The 14,770-nt window shown below is 53.1% G+C and overlaps 2 protein-coding genes across 2 annotated transcripts; both read left to right on the top strand.

Moving 5' to 3' along the window:
* Positions 1 to 37: 37 nt before the first annotated feature.
* On the top strand, positions 38 to 12,136 carry LOC34621026. Its single transcript, XM_026338582.1, is given in 28 exon segments — positions 38 to 103; positions 447 to 521; positions 707 to 918; positions 1,135 to 1,238; positions 1,430 to 1,638; positions 1,865 to 1,913; positions 2,184 to 2,323; positions 2,449 to 2,706; positions 2,815 to 3,311; positions 3,650 to 3,788; positions 4,869 to 4,955; positions 5,019 to 5,217; positions 5,519 to 5,607; positions 6,283 to 6,606; positions 7,052 to 7,249; positions 7,490 to 7,557; positions 7,685 to 7,794; positions 7,939 to 8,139; positions 8,265 to 8,356; positions 8,592 to 8,691; positions 8,824 to 8,974; positions 9,041 to 9,492; positions 10,252 to 10,391; positions 10,570 to 10,623; positions 10,853 to 11,001; positions 11,328 to 11,391; positions 11,587 to 11,749; positions 11,808 to 12,136. Coding segments are annotated over 28 exon segments (4,719 nt in total).
* A 116-nt stretch (positions 12,137 to 12,252) lies between these two features.
* Positions 12,253 to 14,199, top strand: LOC34621027. Its single transcript, XM_026338581.1, has 5 exons — positions 12,253 to 12,365; positions 12,443 to 12,555; positions 12,983 to 13,269; positions 13,400 to 13,681; positions 13,879 to 14,199. Exons 1-5 carry the CDS (start codon positions 12,253 to 12,255, stop codon positions 14,197 to 14,199), a joined length of 1,116 nt encoding a protein of 371 aa, XP_026194366.1.
* The last annotated feature ends 571 nt before the right edge of the window (positions 14,200 to 14,770 follow it).

The raw sequence follows: 14,770 nt of genomic DNA, 5'->3' as shown, positions 1-14,770 counted from the left end.
TAGGCGCGCATCCCAAGAGACCATCCAGGAATTCGCCATGGCGGACAAACCTGGGGACGGAGCCATATTGCTCCTCTTTCCAGAGATTATTAGGCGGAAGAAGGTACACATAGCGAAAGTATTTATATCAGACATTCAGTTTACACTTTTACCTAAATTTTCATCCTCGTTCTTGCCTACCATAGACAACAACCTCTCGTTCTGCATTTGGTATCGACAGAAAAGTTTTCCTCACGTTTAGATACCCATACGAACAACATCGTAAAGCTTTTCTTCGGTAACACCACCACAGAGTCTAAAGCTTCACAGTGCATGTCCTAGTAATAGGCCCCCTCGCTTGCCAATAGGCAGGCTACGGTCCTCGAGAACGATTCAGAGCATGCTACAATCCAATTCTGCCTGCCTAAGCCCTGAAATTTGACTCAACATCTGGTCTTGTTCTTCAGGCTACAGTTGTGGAGGAGCTATTGCTGGACACGTGCTACGATATTATACGAACCAAAACATTTGCCTTTACTGAGGTAGTATAATATGCCTTTGACTGGGCTATCTCACGAACTCTTTCGCCAAAGTCTTCGGCTAATGACCAAAGAGCTAGGGTGCTGCATATTCTCCAGCGCATGTATCTCGCCCTTCTACGGGAAGAGACGGCAGGTCCTTTTTATTGCCATTAGCTTGTTAAATGGTCTTGCTGGGACTCACTCAGAACGAAGCAGAAGAGGCATTGCGGGAAACACCACGGGGATGGAACCGCGAAGCCCTCCTGGTGGAGCTTACGCGGGGACTCTGCTCCGTCTTGCTAGTGCAGCATCCCCTAGGAAAGACCCGCAAACGCCTAGCAGATTCCCTTGCAGCAGCAACAACTGCAGCAGAAGCAGTAACCACCGGAGAGGAAGATGAAACGGGCTTGGTTGAGGCGTAAAAATATAGTTCTAGTTCCCTAGCTAAATTTTTCCACAGCGGTGGCTGCGTCTGTAATGGTTTCGTTTTGCATTTCCCAACACGCAGTCTGGCTAGAGGAGACTAGGAGCATGCCAAACTGACAAACATACAGATGGATTCATGCATAAGCTGACAACACGAAAAGGTTTTGGCCTACATAGTGGTCTGTGAGCCTTAGAGTGCTGCCCGCAGGTTCCGGAACGCATTCTGCATTGAAGCGGCAGGTCCCCAACAATTTTACTTCAGCACCTGCCGATGGACCTTTGAAAGGGATGTCCTCTTCTTTTACCCATCCGGTTAGTCGGTAACCTAGTTCACTTGATGTGCCACAGCTGGCACAGCAACTGCTGCTTCATTTCTTTCGGTGTCGGCACTGTCACACCCGACCAACTGTGGAAAAAGAAAGTGACAGAAGCCTCGCTCTCTACTGTACACCTCCACCTGCAGCTGCTGTTGGCTGCTTCTGGTGTGGTTGCTGTCGCTGCAGTGGCCTCATCGCAGGTTGAACGCTCTGTCTTGCTGGTGAAGCCGGACGTAACAGCTGCCGCAGCTGCAGCAGCAGCACGAGGAGAGGCTTGCCCTGAAAGGGCGATTGATGTGCTAGTGCTGGAAGATGGGCTCATCATTTTAGCCTCTGTCGAGTTTCGTCTCGGCCAACATGATGTTGCAAAGCTCTTCCCCGACATTGTCAACAAGGTACGCATGCGTGAAGGCGCCTTTGGTCAGCCACAAATGTTTTAAGATGACCACTAGTTGGAAGTGCTAGATCCTTCCGCTTCTCCACATTGCCTGATTTTTGAACATCTCTATGGCAAACGCTATGTTTGCTGTTGCTGCTGCAAACGGCTGCTGCCAGCTGCAACAGCATGATTAAATGAGCATGCTGTTTACTTTCTTCTGGATATCTGTTTGACGGTCACAGCCAAAGTATCCGGCAATGGAGACCTACCTCTGCGAACCAACAGGTTGCAGTGCGTCTGACAGCAACCTAAGGATCAGCCGCTGCTAGATCTATAGGGCCGCTTTACTCTTCTGTACTATGCTCCCCTTGCGTAATGCCTGCAACAACAGGATTTTCAACTCCGATATGCTAGTATCAACCCTCATTGTCTGGTGCAGCATACGCTACTCTTTCCGCGGTGTCTACATCGAAAACAGTACCCCTGCACTGCGCAGCAGCACGGGCAGGTCTGACTTCCAGCTTTCTGTTCTTTGGCTCCTGTCTTCGCGTGCATGGATAGGGGCAATTGTTGTTGAAGGATGTGACGCTCTACGTCGGCTGAGGCAGCTCTGCGGGCCTCCAGATCCCTCGAGAGCAGCGATCCTTCGGCCCAACAGCCTACGAGCTCTATGTGGATCCTCACGCTTGAGGAACGGATTTGTAAGGAGGCCAAATGTCTGCTTTCTTTGAAGCACAGACCAAAGCAAGTGAATGCGCATAGAAACCCCTCCCTATGGATTAAAGGGGGACTATTTGCGGTGCTGCTGCTTTTGCTGCTGCTGCAGCACGCACCGTATACCCGAGCAGAGGCTTCTCGCTTCATGGAAATACTCTTCGGCAGTCCACCCCATCCGCGGCCATTGCTTCGTGTTCAGTGCACATGTGCAATCTTTTTAACAAAAGAGCTTCGCCATGTGGGTCAACACAAGCAGCTAGATCAGCAAAAGGAAGAGCTCCGCAAGCTGTTTGGACTGAAGAGTTTCATTATTCTTTGGGAGAAGGAGCAGCGCTTGGAGAAGAAACTAATTGATATCTTGTGTCAGGTAGCGTTGACTACATTCACGTGCTGCTGGTGCTTCCGAGTTTTCTGGCGGTTTTACTGCTGTTTGTAGTAGCCACATAGACGGCCCCCCTGCCTGCACATCTCTCAGGAGTGGCAAGACCGGCCCGACTACAGTGCCATTGTCTCTTCCCTCAAAGGACAGGATGCGTGGGTTTTGTTGTTGGGACGCACGGCAGCCCCTCGAGTCTTTACTGACATCTTAGGCCCCCAGTGCCCAGTGCCCTTCGGCGCTGCTGCAGCAGCTGCTACCACAACAGCAGCAGCCACAGCGGCAGCTGCCACTGCGGTGGCGAAAACAGTGTCTACTAGTCAAAATAACAACGGCTACTCTAGCCTTATTTCAGCTCAGTTACAAGCCGCGAAAGCCTCAGCAACAGCAGCAGCAGCAGCAGCGGCAGCAGGGATGCCCAGGCCAGGAAGCTTGTGTGGCCGGGCTCGCCGCTGCATTGGCTTTGCATCAGCAACCGAAGAAGAAGCGGCAGCGCTGGCTGCAGCGTGCTCTATGAAACCATTGCCCTTGCTCTTGCTGCCTCCTGAAGCACCCCGTGTCCTAGAGGCAGGATCTAAACCTGGAAAATTCGCCGCGTAAGCTCTCAACGGTAGAGCATTTTGCGCTGGTGTCACCCGCAGAGACTTCAAGTGCATTTGCTGTAATCATGCATTGCATCGCAGACTGGGAGAGTCGGACCAATGCACAGGAACTACCGGAAGCCTAGAAGTTCTTGTCCTTGAGTACGCGCTTTTCTTCCTCAAGGCACCCGGGTCTTACACCACTCGCCACAGCGCACCCGCGGAGCAGCAAACACCCGGTCGTGGGTGCCACAGAATACTTGCTGGTAGCATCACCTCCTTCACACTTGAAGAGCGAAGTTCCGATCGAATTGCTACCCTGCGGGTTATGCGTCTGTCTCTTGTTGCTGCAGGTCACTAAAGGCCCTCTGTAAAGAGCGACCCCGGCCTCAGGGTTTGGCGGCTATCGCGTGGATAGGCCATTGGCTGGAAGGCGCAGTTAAGCGTGAAAGGCAGCTTAAGGAAGCCATTGAAGCTTCCGCCGAGCTGGCAGCGAGTACGATCTTCGCTCAGTGTTCTGGCCTTATCTTTAGCGTCTGGGCCAACCATCTCTTCTACAGGATTTGGCAGCGAGCTCCCTGTGGTTGGGTTTACTTTGTGGAAAAAATGACAAGGCACCATTGTTGAAGAGAGAGCAAGCATTGTTACTGGTGATGGTGTCTGTACTTGGGCTTGGCTTCTAGTGTCGATACTGCTAAAGGGGAGCTTCGCATTTCAGATCGTTGACTCTGCAGGCGTGCGCCCTGGAGGGGGCGGCCACAGGGTAACGACGAAGGAGGAGCACCAGCAGCAAGGCCAGAAAATCTGCACCGCAAGCACTATTAAATGTCCCCGGGTAGTTTTACTGGTGGGCTTCCAGCAGCCCGAGCAAAAGGATCTGCAGCTACCGACGGCAAAGCTTCAGGCTCCCATTTTGTCTGCTGGTTTGTCTTGTACCGTGGAAGCTCTTCGTAGATCCTACGATCTGCACCAACGAGGCCCTGAAAAGCATTGTAATACCGTTGCTTAGCCTGATATCTGGGCAATTGCACGGGCACCTGTTCATTCCAGTGATGTGGCTGTCTATGTACAGCGGAGCTGTTGCGGGAGACCGCGATGTGCGAGGACCCTGCCACAGCCCTGCGGACTCTCCTAGCTCGAAAGCTGCCACCCCACAGCAGCAGCCGTACGAGAAACTTCAGCGGCTGTCTTTTGGTTTCTCTGGAAGAGGATTTGTGTCTTGCCGACTGGAAACTGCTCACTCAGGCTTTCACTGAGGTGCAGCCGCTGACTGTAGCTCCTTCGGGTGCGTCTCCTCCTTTTGAGACGATAACGCGCTAGCTTCACCATCAAAGGCAGGAAGCAAGTGCTTGCAGTAGCAAGAGCAGCACAATTGGAAAGCTTTCAGCGAGAGCATTAGTACACAGGAGCTTTCGAGGACTCTTTCTGGCTGTCTGATGTGTTTGCTTTGGGGGTTTGCAGGGGCCTCTTTTGGCGGCGCAGCTGCTGCCGCTGCCCATGATTCCGCGAAGGCAACAGGGAGAGTAAGGCTTCTGGCCTTATAACATCGTCTGCTCTCCCTGAGTGCTAAAGTGCAAGCCTGATGAGTCTTTCGTACATGCGGCATCTAGGGCATGGAACCGCAGTAACACGGCAGATGCCACCGACTGTAGGTTATGGGTGTAAGGGCAAATGCCGTAAATAAATATATGAATATGCGGTCACTGCGCGATCTCTGTGCAGCTGCTTACACCATTTAACATCAATGATGAGGCCAAGAGTAGCGGGATCCTGTACGATGTTGTTGCGGATGTTCTGCGGCCATCATTGGTGTTTGTCTTTTCGGATCCTGGGCTACCGCTACGGCCTTTACTGGAGTGCCTTTGTTGTTGCTTTGGACTCGCACATATTGACATGGACAAGGAAATAGCATTAGCTGCAGGTAGTGGTGGTGGTGCCAAGCGCAAACCTCTGTATGGCGCTCATCCGGCAGTTGTAGTCTGCCCAGCCCTCTTGGACAAAATTGAGGTCCTCCAAAAAGAAGGCAGGCACTGGCCCTTCTCCCTTAAAGCCAAGCCCTGAAATCTAAACCAAGCAATGAGCTAAAATTCCGAAGCCCGTAGATCTCCACGATGCCGCCTTCAGGCGGCCTGGATGCCAGAGCAGCCCACATTACTAGTGGCACCTGACTCAGACGGAAGGGCGTAGGGTGTGCTTGATAATATTGAGGCTTGAGTATTTAGAATTTTGAAGCGGCTGTTCAGGCTACCTAGGCTTCGTGGTATCAAATTTTCCGAGGAGTATCCGGCAAATTGAGTTCGTGCAGGAAAATGTAAGGGGCACCTAAAAATCAACCCACATGATCCTGTACTGTCGCTAGGTCTCTCACGAGAATTGCCTAGCAGGTGCAATAGGTTAACTGCAAGGTCTTTAGAGTATCCTGAATCTTTTACGCAAATGCATTCTTTCTCGAAAAAAGTGCTCCTGCAGGTTTAGACGATGTGCTTCCCCTGCTTTTGCTGCTGCTGTCGGCGCCGTGTCTGTGCAGCTTCAATGCCGCGTCTCGGCGTTGTTGCTGTCATGTTCGAGCGCCGTCTCGAAGCTGCTACCCTTGGGCTCTCCAAGCGGGAAACCCCTATTGGAAGTGGAGAATTGCAGAGCAACAACTGAAGAAACAGAGGCCCAGGAGACCCTAGAAAAGCTCCAGGTAGGACCAGGCAGTGTACTCATCAACTGGAACCCTTGAAAGTTCCTGGCTCGCGCAAACTCCGACGCAACCAGGCACTTGGACACGGACGAAGGGGGGCCCTGAAGGAAAGTAGCAGAACACATGTCAATTTTGAGGCTTAGTACTTCGTGCACCCATAGCGGCAATATCGCGAGTGCAGGTGCAACCACCAAACACGCAATAGAAACTGATTCGCGGGAAAAGCAAGCAAACACAGTAACAGCTGCTGTTTGACGGGTAGTTCTTCGATGGCTACCGCATATGCCTTGTATGTTGCAGAGTCGGGGCTGCCTGTACACTGCGGATTTGTCAGCGTTCCAAGTAAACTGTCTCGCTAGTCCGCCAGAGAAGCTGCAGCACGTGCTTTTGCGAGCAGCAGCAACCCAGCTGCAGGCTCGTGTGCTGCTGCTGCACGGATCTCCAGAAGCAACTGCAACTGCAGCAGCCGCTGCACAGGACGTGCTGGAGGAAACCATTGTTGCGGACGCAGAAGCACTTCTCACCCTTGAGCGCCAGCAGCAGCAGCGACAGCAGCAGCAGTTTCGTAGCAACACGTGTTACTCCTGTAGCTCTTCTGATGCGTCTTGCAATTGCCTCAGTAATGTAAGGAATACGTAGAGCCGCGGTTCCAGTAAGAGCAGTCGTAAAACCGACTGCATCTATGCTGCGCTGGTTCCTTGGCTTCGCGAACGGAGTAGCACCTCACAGCAGCCTCTGTTTGTTGTTGTACCGACTGCAACGGCGTACTCCAGGTGGCTTCCCGTGTGGCTGCTTTGGGTATAGTCTTGAGTTCTTCAAGCCTTTTCAGTTTTTCTTCGCGTGCTGTGTCAGCTCTGCTAACTGGTTTTTCTTCCAGGATGGCGCACTGCTCTCACGCGCCGTCAACAGACTGGCGTGGTTACGAAGATGCCCTATGGTGGCTCTACAAATGCCTCCAGCACTCCTCGGGCCCGCTGAGGTTAGGTCTTTTGCAGACAACTGCAGAGTCTGCGCTCTCCTCCACCTGAACTCCCATGCAGGTAAGCCCGTACCCTGATTCTGTGGCCAGAACGCTGGTGTATCCTCAGCAGTTCATGAAACCTCGAATCTGCAGAAGGGTAACGGATCAGCCATCAAGTTTAGGGGTTATCAGAGTTTGGAACGACCGCTTGTGAGCGCAGCGACAGGCCAAGTGCCCGACGACAAGGGCCCTGCGCCGCACCACGCCAAGGCCCCAAGTGCAGCTTTATTGCACTTCGCTATGGAGGTGACTAAGGGCCCTCCAGAATCTGCGTTTCCCCCCAAACCGTTTGGTCGCATGGTGACACTTTGCGTGCTATGTGCTGTCTGGGTTTGAGCCACCTGTTAAGTTGACACCGAGAAGAAGTATTTTAATGAGTGGATGCTAGGTACTCTGTGAGTTCAAGGAGGTTGGCGGCCAGTCAGCTTGTAGCGCTAGGTGAGCAACGTTTTGCCCAGCTTGCTAAAACCTTGCTTACTTTTGCAGGGCAAGGCAAAGCGTATTTCGGTTACAGGAGAGGGAGATTTGGGGCAGCTTAAGGACGAAATATCAAGGTACGCCAGTGTTTTCCTGCTTTGTCGCTGCCGTTTATTGAATGTTCAACATACCACTGCGCGCCAGCCTCGCCTGCCGTTGCGATGGTCGTTTGTCAATGGGCTTGGTGATGGACCCCTGACTCAGCGTCCTTCGTCGCGATGTAGTAGCTATGATCGCTTCCAAAGGCCTTTCAAAACCCCTTCTTGGAGAAGCAGTGGCTAAGATACTTGGGCTGAAGCTTATTCCTGACTTTGGTACGCTGTGACTTTGGGAGCAACAGCCATAAGGGCGGAAGTAGCAAAAATCGTGCTCGCAGTAGGGGCTACTTGTCGAGTGACTGCTGGGTGTGCAAAAGTTGTATACACAGGCGAAGTCACATCACTTGCTTATCTGTGCAGAGAAGTACGTCAATCAACAACAACAGGGAGCAGCGCCAGTAACAAGAGCACCAAAGGTACTCTTCAAGGGCTCGGAGCAGGCCAAGGGCAAGCCGAGAACCCCTGCCGACGTGGCTGAAGTTCTTAGAGCCCTGCAAAAGCCTCATGGCCACTCTCCATACAATGGAGTACTGCTGGTGGATGTTCTGGATAGCATCGAACGCGTAGGCTGCAGCAACCGATTTAGCAGCAACAGCAGTCGGTCCGGTAGCACTCGCGACATCTGTGGTGAGGAGCAGGGAATGAGACCTGCACACTCTTTTCACGACTTTGCCTAGGATGAAGAGCTAGCCTGTTAATGTCTGTGGATTGGACTCAGAAGCTCGAGAACTATAAGCTCCCTCTGAGCCGCATTATCATTGTGGAGGCTGCACAGGGGGTGGGTGTGGCTTAAGGTGTCTGCACATGGAATAGCCTCGCGGTCAAGCCAGTGTGATAGCCACAGCTTGTTAGGGCTCACAATAGCCAGCTAAGCGCTACCTCAAACAAGTATACACATAATTATCACAGGCAGGAGATGTGACGCCAGGAGAGGCACCTTGGACTTTGGTGGCAAGGGTTCGTAGGGCATCACTGTGAGAACTTTGCCTTCTTGCAAGGGTTGCGGCTTGCAGGTGCTTGAGGAGGAAGCAGCGCAAGACAACCGAGAGGACCGCACCGACGGAGATGAGGAGGAACTTGATTCAAGGTTGTCCACCAGAAAGAATACCAGGGGTACGGCTTAGTGTTTGTTTCTGCGTGCGCTGAGACAGCGTCTACAGATAAGTGGCATTACGCTCACTGAGATGCAGATGTAGCTATAATGCAAGAGAACTTCGGAAAACACGGCATCCCTGAAACGGTTAGAATGGGGGAAAGGCTCATTGGGGGAGAGCGCGGGCAACACTAAAGAAACAGTGGTAATGGCACAGAAACTACGACAGACAGTCAGATCGAGACGGAGGGGAGCATCAGGGGAAGAGCCAGACGCGTCTACAGTACAGAGAGGCTGTAAAGGGTGAATGCTAGCTTACAGGCTTGTGGGGCATTATTTACAAGCACAGCCGTTGAAAGGCCGCAATAGACTAGGCGGGGATCCATCAAGATTAAGCGGGGATCCATCAAGATTGAGCTCCACGGGTATATTCATAAATTCAATTATGGGCGCACACGTAGTGGACCGCCTGCCGCTTTATTGTCGCAATCGGCTTCTTCTTTCTCTAGAGCTAATTGCTGAGGCCTACAAAGATCGGTGTCTTCGTATCCGACTGAGCCCCGCTGCTACTGCTGCGCTGGCGCTATCCTCGGAGGGCAGCAGCGGGGAGGAAGAGGAAGACTCCAGTCCTTCATCTACAGCAGCGGGAAATGCGCGAGCAGCAGCAACAAGAGAGATTGCCGATGCTCTTTATAAACGCTCAGTTATACTGCTCGCGGACGGCCTGCTACCACCAACAATAGCGCAGACGGTCAGAGAGGGCCTAGCACTCTCCCTAAGCAGCCAACTTTTTATCCTAGAGAGTAATGCGCTAGGTGAGGGTTATGCGACAAACAAAAATCTCGAGCTTTACCATAGACAGCAAAACACTTTGTGAGCCCTTGACCGTGAAAATGACTGATGGCGGCAAGCCCCCGAAAGACCCTCCAAGACTTACCATTTGTACATTGGCAGGCACTAACACAGATTGTGATGCCTATTGATGGGAACTTCTATGTGCGTGTGTGCGGGGAGCGGTGAACAGACTTGTTAGGGCCATCCATCCCGGCGGTAAGCCAAGTCTGCGCGACGCTCACCACCATGCTCTTAGAAGCTTCCTGATTCCCAGGCTCAAACAATTTCCTTTTAGAGCATGCAGCACGTCTAGGTCCCAGCGATCTTTCCAGGCCTTTGCACTTACTCTGCAGAGGCACTTCTCTCTTCCTAAGGACCTCGCTATGCATAGGGAGCCCCTTCTCGTCGTTGCAGGCTTCCCTTGTCCAGTAAACCCTAAATACTAAGTCCCAACTTATCAGCATTTATGTGGGCACACTGTCGGCTTTCGCCTTCCCGCCATATTCAAGGCATCTGCAAAGCCACTTCGAGCTCTGAATCCTTATCCGTGTGCCCGAATAACTGCAACATGTTCTGTAGTCTCAGCACCTCCCTGAGGGTTATGCTAGCATCCATGCCCAGTTGTTGCGGTTACGGGAAATTTTTGAGGTTAAAGGTGCGGCCTTATGTCAACCAGCTCATTCAACGCGTTCTCGAAGTGCCTCTTTGGCTAAGTGGCTTTCGCGAAGAGTTTTTATTGTCTCCAGTCGCGTTCAACAGGAAACACACAGGGGTTCAGGCAATGCTTGCAATAGACATGCATCAACTATTTGCTACTGCTGCTGCTGCTCCTCTTTCAGGCTTTCTCCTCGTAAGGCCTCCGGTAATAGAAAACGGATGCACGACGGTAGGCAGTTGCCTTGAGAGGCAAATTCCAGTGACCCTCACCAAAAAACCAAGCAACCCACAGTAGCGAAATCAGGACAAAGAAATAACGACTAATATCATGACGAAGTTCGGCGCTCTCTCCTGCCCGTACTGTGCTCTTACCGAAGGCTTTCCCCTACTCCTGGTTCTTTGCGGAGATGTCCGCGGCCGCAGATATTTGGCGGATTACAACTACAGAGCTCCAAATCCAAGTACAGAAATACTGGCTGCGCCTGTTGCTGCTGCTCAATATTTCACTGCCTTTTTCGGCCTGCTATGGCATGTCTGCTGCCACTTCAGGCCTTGTCGCCCTGTGTATTGCTTTTAGTAAGCATGAAGTCTTACGTGCATCGGAAGACTTCATCGTCCAACGAGTCTACTCCTGGCTATTTCACCTCAAACGCGCACACCGTGAACATTTTGGCATGCTGTGTGCCTTAGGAGAGCCCTACAGCGGCAGATCTTAGTCCGCAAATTCAGCGCCTACTCCAGCAGCTGCAAGAACCACCGGAACCTACGCCTCTAGAACTACTGCAGCTTAACCATCTGGCCCCAGATCCCTCTGAGGAGGCCTCACAGAATGGTTTCAAGTACAACTAACCATCACAGCGAGTGCGTTTGTGGAGAACGCGTGCATAATGTGGAAAACGGTGGATGCAGGCAGCCCTTTGAGTATGTGGTGCTGCCCCAACAGATCCCAGAATCCAGTTCCAGCTGCCCAAGGCCATTACCTCCTTAAACGGCATACGTGTCCTGCATGCAATACTCGAGACCTCTGTGCTTTGCGTGCGCGAGACTCGGCCTACCCCCTTCCCTTACATAGCTCGTTGACCCATAGTTCGAGGTACCCGCCGTTTTGTATATCGTGCAGGCACCTGTAATCTCGTGTAGTGTCATGCAAATACACATATCTTAGGCCCTTAGCGTGCACTGTTAGTGGTGGAAAACAGGCATTTCGTGAAGGCTGTGCATCGCGCACAGTGAGGAAGTATCCGTAGTGAACAGTTCCACCTGCAGCGGCATCTGCAGCGTGTGCGGGTGCACAGCGGAGCGCACACGAAGGAATATGTAACTCATCTGTCCCTGGCAGAACTTGTCCGGGACAGTAGTGAGGCTACTCGCGCTAAGAGGCGCGTGAATATGGCTCCCCCCGTGTGGTCAAAATTCCAAAGCAGCAAGAACCAAGCTTCCTATGCTGCACTGGCAGACCAAATCTGGTTGCCCCGAACACATTTTCCGCTGCCTTGCTCGGCAAGAAATATGAGGATGTGTGCACTCGCGCACGATTCGGTGCTCACCTAGGATCGATGGGGTGTCCTGCATCTGGCTTGCCACTAGGTGTCTAGCTAAAAGCTTTAAATAGTAAGGTGATTGTAAAAAGCATTTGAAAGTCCAGCAAAGAAAGGGAGAAAGAGGAGCGACACGAAGAGACCCCCGAGGCGTCATTCCATGCCGACTGATTGGGGGCCCCCCAACGCTGCGTGTTCGCCGCATGTGTTTGCCCTTCTGCTACTTTCGTTGGAAGCTGACCATCTCTCAAGTTGGAAAGCCTTTTTAAAGGGAGCGCTTCAGCCCGCAACTGCGCACTGGACCCTACTAGCGCACAAGCAGCTGCAACAAGTCAGCTGCACCGGCACGGGCAGCAGCCACGCAGCAATGGCAGCAAGAGCACAAGCCAGAATCAATCTGGCAGTAGCATACGCAGGCTTGAAACACCACCAATAAGCTAGCTGCTGCGGCTGCTGGTGGAACCTGGCAGCAGCAAGACAGCAACAAGACAGCAGCAAGACAGCATCGCCACCTCTACCTTCACTAGTGACTGCTGCACCAGTGCTGGCGCAATGGAAAAGTACAGGGTGTTCGCAGACGAGCGGACCGGCTGTAACCCCTTTGTCCCCACTTACTACAGTCAGCACCAGCTTGGAGCCACTTTCTCAGGCTCTCCTTTCCTCGCGTTCGCGAAGACTGTTGCTAGGCTTCCACTCTACCCCTGTCTGTTGTTCCTGGCTATTGCACGGATCCTCCTGTTAGCGATTGCACTGCTTCTGGCAGGCTTGCTGCTGGTTCTCCTGGCCCCATTGCGGCCGCTACCCTTTCTGCAGTGGAGGCTGCAGCGAGCGCTGCTGCAGTTGCCACTCCGACTCGTCTTCCTCGCCTTCGGTTTTCATTGGATTTTAGAAGAAGCTGCAGGTACGTTTCCCAGTGCACATGCACTCAGACGCCTACTGCCCAACAGAGCCATCTGAAACTTCTGTGTACGAGCAGGCATGTGGAGCACACCGCTCTAGGTGCTGCTCCTCTCGCACAGTCAATTCCGTTGCATCCCTCCTTTTCGACCTGGTCATGTGCCTTGTTGCAAGTCTTCTTGCATGCCTGTTTTACTGCGCACTCCGCATGGGGCCCTCTGCCAGGGCGCTCGCTAGGGGTAGCCTTATGACTGAGAAGAGAAAAAACCGCTCCTTCGCAGCATCTTAGCGCCTAGTTTGTGTCGCTTGCCCACTCTTCTCTACATGGGGGAAGGAGGGGAAAGAGTGGTGCTCCCCGCGATGGCGTCTTTCCTCGTTTCCGCAGACTGCCGCCGCTTGAAGATTCTTCCTCGCAAGCTCCGGCCTGCTGCTCCGTTTGCTTCTTTTCTAGCACTTCCTCCCCAAACGGCGAGGCAGCCGGCTGCCTTTACAGGATTGAGTGCCTCTAGAGGTCCTTCCCCAGCGTCTCTCTGTTTGTCGTCTTTCACGTCGTTCGTTGAGCCTCTGTACCTACAGATGCGACTGAACCCGATTTTTGTGGGGATTCACGCGGACGGCTCGCTCTCCATACTGTCCTTCTGGGGGATTCTCAAATACGCGTTCTCCTTCGAGGTAAGTAGCTGCACATGCCCGCTTGAGTCGCCTCTTTGCTCCGTCTGGCTTGGCTGCACGTTGTCTTCGAAAGAATAAACAGTCCAATGACACCTTCACCGGCTACCGCGCATGCTCCTTTTTGCTGCAGCTGGCAGCAGGCTGCGGACAGTTTCCGTCCCTCTCAGCTCTGCTGCTATCGCTGGAGGGCAGGAACGCCGGCAAGAAGTTTATTCCTCCCATCGTGGTGTTCCCTGAGGGGCAGAAGAGCAACGGCAGCTGCTTGTTACTCTGGAATTCGAAGGGGCTAGACGCCGCAGCGTTGAATAGGCTCCGGGGACGGGTTACCCTGCTAGGGTTTGTGTACAGCCCAGAGGCAGTGCATTCAGCCCGCAAAGGATCGGCAGAACCTGTGTATACTGCTCCCCACACGGTACTATGCTTTTGCTTGCTGTCGTTGCTGCCGCTACACGTGCAGCTTTCGGTTAAACTCGTTTTTTTCATGCCTGACCGACCTCCCCAGACGCTGCTGTTTCTACCCTGTGACGCGGCGGCTGCAACTGCCCAGTGAATGATTGCTTTCCACTGCCAGTTGTTGTCTCTTCAGGCGTTGTGCTGTTCTGGCTGCAGGTGAACAGTCCCCTCCGCCACTTGCTACTCTTGCTGGTGCAGCTTCGTCAGTGCATGCGCTGCATTTGGGTGCCCCCCGAGGATGTGCTGACCTGTCAGCAGCAGCAGCAGGAGCGGCAGCAGCAGCAGCTCCTGCCGCTGCAACATCAGCTGCAGCCAGTGCCTGAACAGCAGCAAGGAGAGCTGGAGTCTCTCCGCTGCATCTTGCTGCGCGCAGTGCCTGGTTTAGTGGCAGTCAACAAGCGAGGCCAAGACCTTAAGGCCTTTAACGAGTACTGGAACCAGCAGCAACTGCACAGAGGCCGAGTCAAGCGAGCATGAGGCTCTCAGTGCGGCTGCGGATGCTCTGCTGCCACGACTGGCCCTTATCCTTTTAAAGCCTGTATGCAGCAGGCAGTCTGATCCTCCCGACTGGAGGAGATGCAGTGGCAAGGCGGGAGATTTGAGGCTCCTGAAGCCACCTGCTGAGCCTGTGGCCGCGCCGTAGCCTCTTAGCACCACGACCCACACTGCGACAGCAGTAGGGAGAGTGGTTTAGCGAAAGCACTCGCGAAGAAACTAACACGTGCTAGTGTGGTAACGTTGGGAACCAATAGAGCGCCTAAGATGCTCAGGTCTCTACACAAAAAGCATTTGGTGTGGGTCGTATTCCGCCGTCGATGGGAAGGAACATTGGGAAGTGTTTCGCATTGCGGAGACTCCAAACTGCAGCAGCGGCACCGCGTGGTTAATTGCACCTGGGGGCGATTCTCTTGCTAGCATGGACACACGCATTGTTTACACTTGAACGCCCTTCTGCGTCTCTAGGCCCCAGTATGCACGGAGTCACACGGAGTCAGTTGAGTGAGAAACAGAACCACACTTGTCCACCTGCCGTTCCGCGAGCTTCGCA

Source organism: Cyclospora cayetanensis, unplaced genomic scaffold (genome assembly GCF_002999335.1).
Source record: "Cyclospora cayetanensis isolate NF1_C8 unplaced genomic scaffold, CcayRef3 CcayRef3_contig_28, whole genome shotgun sequence".
Lineage (NCBI taxonomy): Eukaryota > Apicomplexa > Conoidasida > Eucoccidiorida > Eimeriidae > Cyclospora > Cyclospora cayetanensis.
This window is presented reverse-complemented; position numbering and strand designations above follow the sequence as displayed.